This window comes from Clarias gariepinus, chromosome 3, assembly GCF_024256425.1.
Source record: "Clarias gariepinus isolate MV-2021 ecotype Netherlands chromosome 3, CGAR_prim_01v2, whole genome shotgun sequence".
Classification (NCBI taxonomy): Eukaryota; Metazoa; Chordata; class Actinopteri; order Siluriformes; family Clariidae; genus Clarias; species Clarias gariepinus.
In genome coordinates, this window is record NC_071102.1 from 18,772,501 (window position 1) to 18,785,779 (window position 13,279).

Consider the following 13,279-nt stretch of genomic DNA (forward strand, 5'->3'; position numbering starts at 1 on the left):
TGTCTTTCCAAACCATGTCCAATCAACTGAATTTAACACAAGTGGACTCCAAATAAACTGCAGAAACATCTCAAGGAAGATCAGGGGAAACAGGATGATCAGGGGAAACAGGATGCGCCTGAGCTCAATTTTGAGCTTCATGGCAAAGGGTGTGAATACTTATGTACATGTGCTTTCTCAATTTTTTATTTTCAATAAATTTGCAAAATACTTTCTGGATATACTGTGTGTGTGTGTATATACACCCACCTAAAGGATTGTTAGGAACACCTGTTCAATTTCTCATTAATGCAATTATCTAATCAACCAATCACATGGCAGTTGCTTTAATGCATTTAGGGGTGTGGTCCTGGTCAAGACAATCTCCTGAACTCCAAACTGAATGTCAGAATGGGAAAGAAAGGGGATTTAAGCAATTTTGCGTGGCATGGTTGTTGGTGCCAGACGGGCCGGTCTGAGTATTTCACAATCTGCTCAGTTACTGGGATTTTCACGCACAACCATTTCTAAGAATTTCAAAGAATGCTGTGAAAAGGGAAAAACATCCAGTATGCGGCAGTCCTGTGGGTGAAAATGCCTTGTTGATGCTAGAGCTCAGAGGAGAATGGGCCGACTGATTCGAGCTGATAGAAGAGCAACTTTGACTGAAATAACCACTCGTTACAACAGAGGATTGCAGCAAAGCATTTGTGGACTCCAAATCGATGAAGCCACAACACGCACAACCTTGAGGCGGATGGGCTACAACAGCAGAAGACCCCACCAGGTACCACTCATCTCTACTACAAATAGGAAAAAGAGGCTACAATCACCAAAATTGGACAGTTGAAGACAAAAATGTTGCCTGGTCTGATGAGTCTCGATTTCTGTTGAGACATTCAAATGGTAGAGTCAGAATTTGGCGTAAACAGAATGAGAACATGAATCCATCATGCCTTGTTACCACTGTACAGCCTGGTGGTGGTGGTGTAATGGTGTGGGGGATGTTTTCTTGGCACACTTTAGGCCCCTTAGTGCCAATTGGGCATCGTTTAAATGCCACGGGCTACCTGAGCATTGTTTCTGACCATGTCCATCCCTTTATGACCACCATGTACCCATCCTCTGATGGCTACTTCCAGCAGGATAATGCACCATGTCACAAAGCTCAAATCATTTCAAATTGGTTTCTTGAACATGACAATGAGTTCACTGTACTAAAATGGCCCCCACAGTCACCAGATCTCAACCCAATAGAGCATCTTTGGGATGTGGTGGAACGGGAGCTACGTGCCTTGGATGTGCATCCCACAAATCTCCATCAACTGCAAGATGCTATCCTATCAATATGGGCCAACATTTCTAAAGAATGCTTTCAGCACCTTGTTGAATCAATGCTATGTAGAATTAAGGCAGTTCTGAAGGTGAAAGGGGTCAAACACCATATTAGTATGGTGTTCCTAATAATCCTTTAGGTGAGTGTGTGTGTGTGTGTATAAGTGTGCATGTCTGTATACACACACACACAACCACACATGTATACAAACAAACACGCATAAACACAAACCTGGTAGCACAAATATACCATCAAGTAATATATCCTCAAAAACAAGATACATAATATAATTAAAGTTTATTAACATAATAATAATTCTGTCTAAATATTTATTTGCATAACTGTCTTTGCACGTGTGTGTTTGTGCAGTCTGAGAAGCAAGTTACAGAAGGTGACCATGGAGAGGGATAATTTGGAAATTCTGCTCAAAAATGAGAGAGATGAACGGGAGCTGTACAAGGTGAGTACTGTATCAGGTCCCGTCCCAGACGGCACACCGGTGGTTTATAACCATAACATGTCCTGTGTGCAAATAAAGGCTTCATAAGGCGCTCATAAGGGCTTTCATTTTACTGCACCTTTATTTGTGAAGTTTCTGTTAAGATTTTATGACTTTTTTTTTTTTTTATGCTGAAAACAGACATGCCCCTCAATGATGTCACCAAAGCAAGACCTGGAGAAAATGCAGTTTATGTGTATATAGTATATTTAGCTTGGCAGTTGGTAAGTCGTGTGCGTGCATGCTTGTGTGTGTGTGTCAGTCTCACATGCGCAGTGCTGAGCTGGAGAACACTAAGCTGAGTGCAGAGCTGCAGATGCTGAAGGCAGTGGAGCTGAACAGAGAGGTCACCATCTCACAGTACCAAGACGAGATACAAAGACTCCACGCAGAAAAAAAAACACACCCAGCAGATGCAGTACGACACACACACAATTAAATTATGTTGTTTCATTTAGTAAATTTATTTTCTCCATATAAATACCTGCTCTGTGTGTGTGTGTGTGTGTGTGTGTGTGTGTGTGTGTGTGTGTGTGCACCTGCAGATTCTAATAGAGCAGTTGCATCACATGAAGGAGCAGCTCGAGGTCACACACCAGCGAGCGGTCATGCTGGATTCTGAGCTGCGTGAGGCATGCAGTGAGCATGAACGCACCAAGGCGGAGCTTGAGCGTGTCAGTCAAGAGGCTGAGATGATCCGGGCCAGTTTAGCCGACGCCCAGGAGGAGTGCAGAATCGCCACGAGCCAGCTGCATGAGCTGAGGAGCCAAACGTTACCGAAAACGGTAATTGGGGGCTTAGACCGGGTTTGGAGCGCAGGTAGCACGCTGAAGGGCCCTGACTTTGAAATTAGCCGTCGCCCGTGTTTGTATCTTATTGTTGGAAACCAGTGGCACTACACTGAAAGCAATTTCTGTTGTCCCAATAATACTGAAAATGTAGAACCTAGAGTTCACTAGGTTGTATTTCACACTGGTGTTCTCTTTTCCTGTTGTCCAGACATCTGTTCTTCTGAGATTCTGCTTAGAATGATATCTCACGAACAAGCGCTTCAGTGCTTATAGGATTATATGAAAGACGTTTCTCTGAGCTTCCTTACCAATTATAGGACATTTTAAGGGGTTTGTGGCAGCAAACCCCTGGGGGCGTCCCTGTCAGCCCTATTAGTCTTAAGTTGATACAGGTTCAAAAACCAGTACCACCAAGTCACCACTGTTGGGCCCCTGAGCAAGTCCCTTAACCCTCATCTGATCAGATGTGTAGTGAGATTAAAATGTAAATGTTATATTGTGCATTTTAATTATCACATATCATTTGACTTTGTCCCTCATTGTCGCTAATTAAAAATAGTTTAAAGCCCATAAAAGACCAGTAGCTATGCTATTTGCACTTTCTTTCTCTCTAAAACCCCTGAATGTAGTGTGTTGTCCTACAGCTCTAGTATCTACAGCAGGTTGTTGGGTTCGGTGTGAAACGTCTGCTGCAGAGAGTTTAGAAGCCGTGCTGTGTTTGTGCGAGCGCTCAGAGGGGATGAAGTCACACACAAGTTGTAGTCTCAGTTTCTGAATTGTGATGATGCAATACACAATCAGTCCACATGGACATACAGTCACCAAACTGACTATTACACAGCTCAGACCAAAACAAGATAAATACTTTTTATATACTATTATAATCATAACTAATAAGTTGCTTAGAATGAATGAGTCGACCCTAACTCAGCACATTACCAACATTACATCAACACATAGGAATAATAATATTACACTCAACAAAAATATAAACGCAACACCTTTGTTTCTGCTCTGATTTTTCATGAGATGGACTTAAAGATCTTAAATTCATTCCAGATACACAATATTACCATTTCTCTCAAACATTGTTCACAAATCAGTCTAAATGTGTGATAGTGAGCACTTCTGCTTTGCTGAGATAATCCATCCCACCTCACAGGTGTGCCACATCAAGATGCTGATCTGACATCATGAGTAGTGCTGAAACAATTGGTTTGCATAACCAAACAATTTCTGCACAAACTGTCAGAAACCGTCTCAGGGAAGCTCAACTGCATGCTCGTCGTCCTCATCGGGGTCTTGACCTGACTCCAGCTCGTCACCGTAACAGACTTGAGTGGGCAAATGCTCACATTCGATGGCGTCTGGCACGTTGGAGAGGTGTTCTCTTCATGGATGAATCTCGGTTTACATTGTTCAGGGCAGATGGCAGACAGCGTGTGTGGTGTCGTGTGGATGAGTGCTTTGCTGATGTCAATGTTGTGGATCGAGTGGCCCATGGTGGTGGTGGGGTTATGGTATGGGCAGGCATCTGTTATGGACGAAGAACACAGGTACATTTTATTGATGGCATTTTGAATGCACAGAGATACCGTGATGAGATCCTGAGGCCCATTGTTGTGCCATACATCCATGAACATCACCTCATGTTTCAGCAAGATAATGCACAGGCTCATGTTGCAAGGATCTGTACACAGTTCTTGGAAGCTGAAAATGTCCCAGTTCTTGCATGGCCAGCATACTCACTGGACATGTCACCCGTTGAGCATGTTTGGGATGTGCTTGACCGGCGTATACGACAGCGTGTACCAGTTCCCACTAATATCCAACACCTTCGCACAGCCATTGAAGAGGAGTGGACCAACATTTCACAGGCCACAATTGACAATCTGATAAACTCTATGCGTAGAAGATGTGTTGCACTGCATGAGGCAAATGGTGGTCACACCAGATACTGACCGGTTCTGAGTCCCCAGACTCCCAATAAAGCAAAAAACTACACATTCCAGGGTGGCCTTTTATTGTGGGCAGTATAAGGTACACCTGTGCACTACTCATGATGTCAGATCAGCATCTTGATGTGGCACACCTGTGAGGTGGGATGGATTATCTCAGCAAAGCAGAAGTGCTCACTATCACACATTTAGACTGATTTGTGAACAATGTTTGAGAGAAATGGAGAGAATTGGGCTTTTTTTCATCTGATTTCCTTTTAACCCCTTGTACTGTCACTCTATTCTTCTCTTAAAGCTCTGTGAAGTACAGGGTCATCTTGTACTTTATGGATTTGTCCCAGTCTGCTTCCTTAAATTTCCAATATTAGTTATTCCTTTAATTAAAAATATTGTAAAGAGCAGTGATGTTGCCCTCACGTACCCTGGGAATACTCTGATACCTCGTCATGCTTACTCCTGTCTCTAACCCCACGTGACAGGAGAGGGCAGAAGCCGTGTCGGAGCTGGAGGCTGAGCTGCAGAAGGAGGTGGAGGAGCTGAAGTTGAGGCTGCAGATGGCTGCTGAGCACTACAAGGAGAAGTACAGGGAGTGCCAGCGTCTCCGCAGACAGGTCACCAAACTGACACACAAGCAGGAAACGCAGTCGGAGGTGTGTGTGTGTGTGTGTGTGTGTGTGTGTGTATGTGTGTCTACGCTTTACCAGTAACCTATCACATGGTACTCAGATGATCTGATCCAGTTGTCTGTATCAGTGCATGGTGTACGTGTGTCTTCACAGGACTGCACCAGGAGCGACGCGCCTGCAAACGCCACCCAGGAGCCGAACACCAGAGAGGACGCAGCGTTACCTGTCACAGGTGTGCACGTTCATACCCGCGCTGCGTGTGCTGTGCTGCTGGAATAACAGCGCTGAGTGTAGTGTGTGATTATCTGTGTGTCTCTTGTGGACAGAAAACAAGCCCGAGATTCAGGAGTCTGCTGAGGATCAAACAAGCGCAGAGCGGGGTGAGGGGGAGGGACAGAAAACGGAAGGGAATCCGGAAGAGCAACAGGAAGAAGGGGAGGAGTCTAGTGTGTCCGTGGAGGCGGAGCTTGCTCGGATGGAGGAGAGGTGGAGAGAGCAGTGCGTCATCAGCGACAACTTAAAACTACTGCTGGCTGATGAAGAGCAACGCTTTAGGGTTCATTAAACACACACACACACACACACACACTGAACTGTGTTCAGTCAATTCAGGGTCATTTTTTCCCTCTGACTCAAGTCTGATATCAAGTATCTGTGTGTGTGTGTGTGTGTGTGTGTGTGTGTGTGTGTGTGTGTGTGTGTGCGTGTGTGTGTGTATAGAAGCAGTCATTAAACCCCCGAACAGAGAGGGAGAGCAGCTCGTAAAAGGGCTGCCCTTGTCTGAGTGTTTGGACAAAGCATGAGATAACATCAAAGACAGTTTAAACAGACTGTTTAAACACACACACGCACATTTTATGAACCTGCGTCGGATCATTTCATGAGTGTCCTAAACACACACACATGAGAGAGGGACAGGGGAGATTGGTGCACAATATACTGAGACATGATGTGTCTCTTATTTTTTAGGATGAAACACGTTCACCTCCAAGCGTCCCCTGTTCTCACTCTGTGTCTCTCTCTCTGTCTCTCTCATCACACACAATATCTTAATAAAAAAATTAATTAATGCTTGTGTGATTCATGGGTCACTGTGTGGCTTCACAAGGAGGGAGGGTCAAAACTTTTGCATAGTTATTGTATAATCAAATCAGTGATATAAACCTTCTAGGGCTTGATAAAGCCATGTGTGTAGTTAGAATAAAAGCCGTTAGAGCATCACACACAATTCATACACGAATCACACACGAATTATACACAAATCACACACGAATCACACACATCCCCATCCTGTTAATGAACGTGGCCTTTTTGCCGTCTGTGTGTTTCCTGTCTGATTACACTCTCCCACCAGAAAGAAAGTTCAAACACTCCTCCTCACACAGCCCTGCAGTTTGTTCCTTTAGAAACCCGGTGTCGATGTACACCTATCTTCATGAAGTTTGTTTTTAATAAATTTATCAAAATACATGACCTTTTTGTGTTGTTAATCTCAGACAGCAGCTGCTTCCTGACTGACGTCCTGAGACTGTGCAAGTGCTGAGCAAAATGTATTAGCACTCACCACATTATACAGCACTCTGTACAGTCTGGTGGAAAATCTCTGAAACCCATTATTATAGGTTTTTTCCCCCCATCTGTTTACATTCTGTTATGGAACAGCCCAGTGTTTTTAGTCGTGTGTGTGTCGGTGTGTGTGTTTATAGGTGCAGTTATCTGAGAAGGATCGAGAGGTGTGTTCTTTAAGAGAGAGTCTAGCTGAGGTGATGAAGGAGAAAGGGAAAGTGGAAGAGGTAAGAGTGTTCACACTAGCATTAACATCTTAAACCGATAAAACACTTTTTTTTAAATTATTTTTTTTTTATGCACCCTGTCCGTCACGATGTTCTCAGTCCTTTGTGTCTCATTAGCCTCCGGTGAAGCCGTTCTCTCTGTGTTCACTCCGATCCAGAAGCTTTGTTTTAAATCCGAACGCTGAAATAAAATGAGAAGTGCTTTTGGTTAGACTCAGCTGGAGCAGACGTTAGAAGCTAAATGCCACCAGCAGCTCTCTCACCGCCTGCAGCACTCGTGTTAAATGTTAACTGGAGGAATCGCTCCTCTAATCATGATCCCCAGTGCTCGGGTTAAATGGAGCGCGACAGAGAGAAGGAGCGACTTCACCACACCAGAGAGAGATAAAGACGGAAGCTTTTGTTACTTGCTCTTTAATCAGAGTCGGCTGCTGCTGCTGGAATTTAGATATTTTAAGCTGTGATGTTGGATTTCTCTCAGTCAGGCTGCGAGTGGCCCCTGGCAGGGGGCAGTAAAGTGCTGAGGCACAACAGAGGCATTAGAGTGCTGATACTCTGACCCCGTGATAATCAGTGCAGGTTTTAAACCCAGCTGCACACAGGAAGCTGTATACATACACACACACGCGCATGCACGCGCGCATCACCCAGCTGATGATGTTTCCGGATTTCAGGAGCTGCAGGCGAGAGCATGCAGAGAGGAAGGGGCTTATGAACAGAGGTCAGAGGTCAGGGAGCCTGTGATGTTGCGTTACCCTTTGCCCTATCCTCACGACTCTCCCCCTCTTCCGCTGGTGCCCCAGCAACCTGCCGAGCTGCAGTACGGAAACCCCTACTGCGAGGAGAACACGCGTGGTGCGTATCGATGGCGTGGCCCCGCCCTCGTAACTTTTCAACAAGTTCCAAGATCACACGATTGAGTGATTACTGTTGCATTATTGTTCCCTTCCGTTACTGTGCGTTTTGTCTGTCGTAGATGGTGCGGATGGGGCGTTGTCACCACAGCCAAGTTGCCGCCCACCTCCGGTAGCCCCTCCCCTGTGGGCGGGGCCGGTGGTGTGCAGTCAGCCGCTGCGCAGTCTCAGTCCTCCGGACGGCCTGGAGAACCCCGCCGAGGAGCGGCCCAGCGTGAGCACACCCCGTTAAAAATTATTTTACATCAAGATTTTTTTTTTTTTTTTCTTTCTCTCTCTTCCTCTTAGTCTCTCGCCTTTTCCTCCCTGTTGCTCTTTAAGGCGAGACGGATCGGGTCAAAGGCGAGCACATTTGCATGAAACCACAATTAAGGCATTTCCTTTCCTGCTCATTAGTGGATGAGAGTGACGAGGGCAGAGACTCGTTAGTTAGCGCGCCTGACGCGGGCCGCGCTAATGGGAGGAGGTGTTGGCCTGCGCTCGTACCCCCACCCCCATTACCTGCTTCTCTCTCACTCCCATTCGCTGCATTAAAGGACCATTAAGCTGTGTGCAGACAGCTGTGGCTTTTATGTGTGTGTGTATGTGTGTGTGCGCGCATGCGTGTGCGCTTTTGAGTCTCATTAAGAGTAGCAGCAGTTAGATATTACTGAATTACTAAAGGCTGACATTAAGTGTATGTTAACAGGAAGTGAAAGTGTGTGTGTGTGTTAATCAGGGCTGTTGTCTTTTAACAGGGAGGTGATGGTGAAGCTCCTGCTGTCTGCGACCATCAAAGTCCAGAGTCAAATGAAAGCAGCTCCGCCTTTTGTTTTGACACCCGGTACAGTAACACACACACACACACACACACACACACACACACACTGGTGTTTTCAGGTATCTGCGGCGCAACATCTGGAGTCAGTCATGACATCTGTTTCTGTCATTTACTCTGATGCTATGCACCATACCGGACCTGTGGCCACTGAAATAGGAACACCAAACGCCTAGGTCCATCCGCTGCTGCGTGGTGCAGAGACCAGAATTGTGTTGCTGTCCAATTACTTATGGACCAGACTGTTTGTATTGTTAAGTAACAAATGTTTAAAATCTGCTTTAAAAACTTGCTTTTCTTTTGCTCATAAGGCACTTTTTAATTCCAGAGGTTTACTGAGTACATCACATTAAATAAAATTAAATTGATTTATGTAATTAAATCGAATTTAACGTTAAAAGAAATTGTTTTTTTGTGTATTACACTTGGTGTATAAGTACAATGATGTGTGCTCGCGGGGGCCGTGTGTCTGTACGGGCTCTGATAACAGACTGTGTGTGTGTGTGTGTGTGTTAGCTGTGAGAACAAATCACCCTGAAATCAGCCCCTCTTTCTCACAGTCATCTTACACACACACCTCATCCGTCCTAATGCTTGTATTTTACCTCCATTAATTAATTTGTAGGACTGTAAATCGATCACAGACATCAATGCGTTCACGCTGATGCCTCTAATTATTACTAATGATCAGTGAGAGTGTGTGTGAGAGGAGAGAAAAGTCCGAGTATGGTCCAGTGAGGATGAGGAGGATGATTTGTGTCAGTCAGGGGCAGCAGTTGATTTCACCCCGAGCCAGTCGTGACCCTCTCTCTCTCTCTCTATCTGTTTCAGGACTGATGTCCACAAGCGCTGCCCGCTGTGTGAGGTTATTTTCCCGCCGCACTTTGAGCAGTGCAGCTTCGAGCGCCACGTGGAGTCTCACTGGAGGGAGTGTCCCGTGTGCAGCGAGCAGTTCCCCCTGGACTGCCAGCAGCACCTCTACGAGAAACACGTTCTCACTCACTTTGACAGCAACGTGCTCAATTTCGACAACTTCGATTAGAACAGGCGCGACCCCGCCACCGGGTGATGCCCTAACTGGGTGTTTTACGGTGGAGAACGCTTTGTTCAGCACTTTCCCCATGATGTGACTCGCCTGTGCGCTAACGGGCTAAACGCATGATTTTATAGCACTAACATTTACCAGTCAGTATTCTGAGATTTGCACATATGCGCGCACACACACACACACACAAAATACTATCTCTTAAAAGTGTCAGGTATCGATCTTTTTTCTCTCATCTGTTCTTTCAGTACTTTATTTATTCTGATGCATTGGAAGCTGCTATGAGATTGCACTGTAACACGATAGTGAATAGCTTTAAATGGATGAGTGTAGACTCTAAAAAGAGAGAGAGAGACGTCTGTCTGTTGGCCACGCACTGGATGTTTTACGTTGTGTTGATTTTATACGATGACACCGGTCACGTTTAACCCTCTGCTGTGTGTTCTGTAACAGCTTTGCTCTGTAGCTGGTTTTGTGATGTTTCCTGATTTCCCAGTGGGACCATTTAGAAGTCGCTGCAGGTTGGACTGGGGGAAGGCGGTTCTCAGAAAGTGCAGTGTGCATTTTCAGGATTTTCACTCTGGAGTGTGTTACAGTAGGTCTCTGAAATCCTCCTGCTCGTCCTGACCAGGTATCAAATAAAGAAATCAGATCAAGCCCATGAGTCGTGTGTGTTCAGTCGGAGCGTTCACTTACAGTGTGTGAGCAGATGATGAACTATAACTCTGCTCTACACGCATACATCTGGAATGTTTTATGAAGGTAAACAAAGATGATAAAAGCGCTTTGAGTTCTATAAAAACAACGCCATGATAAAGGACCGGGTCCAGAGGTCAGTTTGGGTTTTATTTGTTACAGCTTCTTCATTAGACTTTTAAAGTCATTATCAGGTGATGTCGTACGTTCCCCACAATGCATCAGTGTAAAATATAAACACACAAGCAGTTCAGTGGAATCACTGCTGATGTAACGAAATGAAAGACACGGCAAAGACCTCCGCTCATGTTTTCTCTTGACTTTTATTTTCTGTACCTTTTCAAAAACGTCAACAGCTTTTAAAATAAAGACACCTGAACAGTCGTTAATTTTCACAATAACACCTGGTACAAATCTCGCCACAGAGAAAATATTTCACAAAAACGTAGTATGAAAATATAATTTCAAAACTACTTTACAAAGAGGTTACAGTACATTCACTATACAGGATATCAAACTGCCTCACACACACGGGTAGAAAGTTACTGTTCTGGTCACAGATTGTGTCTGTGAACTCTGTGCTGTTCTACAAAATGATTTGTGTGTTTATTATGTACACAAAGTGTGGAAAAGCTTCTACGCACCAGCAGTGACATTACAAGACCACACCTGTACAAGTATCAAAACTGGCACTGTTCACGCTACTAAGCATCTCTCACACACACACACAGCTTATTCTCGGACACTGGGCTTTTTGGCATTGAGACTCGGGCCCCCAGTCCGGTCAGCTCGTCTTGTGATCATCGCACTTCTGATCTGACGTGACTGAGGAACATTACGGTGCGCCGTGCTTATGGTTTAATAACACTAAAGTTTAAATACTGCTGAGGAAGTACAGCATCGATTGCTGCGCGTCAGGTACGTAAAACACGGGAGCACCGATCACGAGTAAGAACCGCAACATGAGGCTGTTCCCGTGTTTACCCCCAGGGGGCGTCGTCATGGGGATCCACTATGGCACATGTTTACCCCCTACACCACCCGGCCTGCATCCTTTACTGTTAACACACTGATGTACTCATCAACTCTGATGTGGTGTGTTTGGAGCACCAGGGGAATGTGTGTGTGTGTTACAGTCTCATCACCATACTGCAGTCTTCTGTACGTATCGATTGTTTTTACGCCTCCATTCCTCAATCACAAGTCCCGGTTTGAACACCCCGGTAATGCTTACTGCCTTAGAAATGCAAGCAGAGTGCTTGGTAGTTGGCTAGCATGCTAATTAGCAGAGTGATGAAGAGGCGGAGTGTAGGTGGAGTGGCTGGTAAAATTGTTAACAAAGACGTTTATTGCACCATTTGAGTTTGGAAACTGCAGTGTAACGGAGAAACAGCGCCGTCCTGTGGTTATTGTTAACCTGATCGCACAGAGTTTAGGCCATTCGTCTGGTCATCCACGTCCGTCACGTGACATAGAACACGTGGTCCGTCCAGCCAGAAGAGGGCAATTTTTCAACAGCTTCTTTCAGTGAAACTAACACACTCCCTATAAACACTGTCTCTCTCTCTCTCTCACACACACACACACACTCCTGCATTCATCACTCACAGGGAGACAATCACTAGGTCCACTGCGTCACCTTCACACCGTACAGTACTTGAGAAATCGGGCAAATTCACAGATCCAGCATTCACTGCTGGAGGCAATAAATAAATCTCTACAACTACGGCATCAAAGCTTATTTTAGGAGAGGCAGCGACATACAGCGTATTACTGCTGACAAAAAAATAACACATTACTGCAGAAGCAATACACACAAAGCAGCACGCCTCGACAAGACAAACAGCTAGGAAAAAACACAAACCACAAAAACACACGTTCTGTCGAATCAATAGTGCAGCGTGCATACACACTAGTGTCAGGTCTGTTCATTAATCCCACAGATACACTGCGTACTCTCACGCAGACACAAACGGCACTTGGCACTTCAGAGCTGCTGAACAGAAGCACAGCAGTACAACAAACACTCTCTCTCTCTCTCTCTCTCTCTCTGTCTCTCACACACACTCTCTCTCTAAAAGTGTCACTATAGATTATTCTGATCATGCACTGGGAACAGTCTAGTTGTAGTCAACAGGCAGTCTGGGTGTGGTCTGGTTATAATCTATGTGTAGTCTGGCTGTAGTCTACATGAAGTCTGGGTGTAGTCTGGTTGTAGTCTATATAAAGTCTGGCTGTAGCCTATGTGTAGTCTGGGTGCAGTTTATATGTAGTCTGGTTAGACTGGGTGTAGTCTGACTGTAATCCACATGTTGTCTGGGTGTAGTCTACATGAAGTCTGGGTGTAGTCTATGTGTAGTCTGAGTGCAGTTTATATGTAGTCTGGTCAGACTGGGTGTAGTCTGACTGTAATCTACGTGTAGTCTGGGTGTAGGCTGGTTGTAGTCTACATGAAGTCTGGCTGTAGTCTGAATGCAGTTTATATGTAGTCTGGTCAGACTGGGTGTAGTCTGACTGTAATCTACGTGTAGTCTGGTTGTAGTCTATGTGAAGTCTGGCTGTAGTCTATGTGTAGTCTAAATGCAGTTTATATGTAGTTTGGTCGGACTGGGTGTAGTCTGACTGTAATCTATGTGGAGTCTGGGTGTAGTCTACATGAAGTCTGGGTGTAGGCTGGTTGTAGTCTACATGAAGTCTGGCTGTAGTCTATGTGTAGTCTCGTTGTAGTCTACATGAAGTCTGGCTGTAGTCTATGTGTAGTCTGGGTGCAGTTTATATGTAGTCTGGTCAGACTGGGTGTAGTCCGACTGTAATCTACATGTAGT

At 45.1% G+C, this 13,279-nt stretch overlaps 1 protein-coding gene across 2 annotated transcripts in view; it reads left to right on the forward strand.

The window, feature by feature from the left end:
• The window catches only part of tax1bp1a (Tax1 (human T-cell leukemia virus type I) binding protein 1a), a 19,422-nt gene extending 9,008 nt beyond the window's left edge, over nt 1-10,414 (forward strand). For both annotated transcript variants that reach the window (XM_053493343.1, XM_053493342.1), the window contains 11 exons: nt 1,685-1,775; nt 2,077-2,232; nt 2,360-2,599; nt 5,043-5,213; nt 5,343-5,421; nt 5,516-5,745; nt 6,896-6,982; nt 7,657-7,837; nt 7,959-8,110; nt 8,634-8,719; nt 9,545-10,414. In XM_053493343.1, coding sequence (XP_053349318.1) covers nt 1,685-1,775; nt 2,077-2,232; nt 2,360-2,599; nt 5,043-5,213; nt 5,343-5,421; nt 5,516-5,745; nt 6,896-6,982; nt 7,657-7,837; nt 7,959-8,110; nt 8,634-8,719; nt 9,545-9,755 — 1,684 coding nt within the window. In that variant the 3' untranslated portion in view covers nt 9,756-10,414. The remainder of the gene's footprint in view (nt 1-1,684; nt 1,776-2,076; nt 2,233-2,359; nt 2,600-5,042; nt 5,214-5,342; nt 5,422-5,515; nt 5,746-6,895; nt 6,983-7,656; nt 7,838-7,958; nt 8,111-8,633; nt 8,720-9,544) is intronic.
• Nucleotides 10,415-13,279: the final 2,865 nt, after the last annotated feature.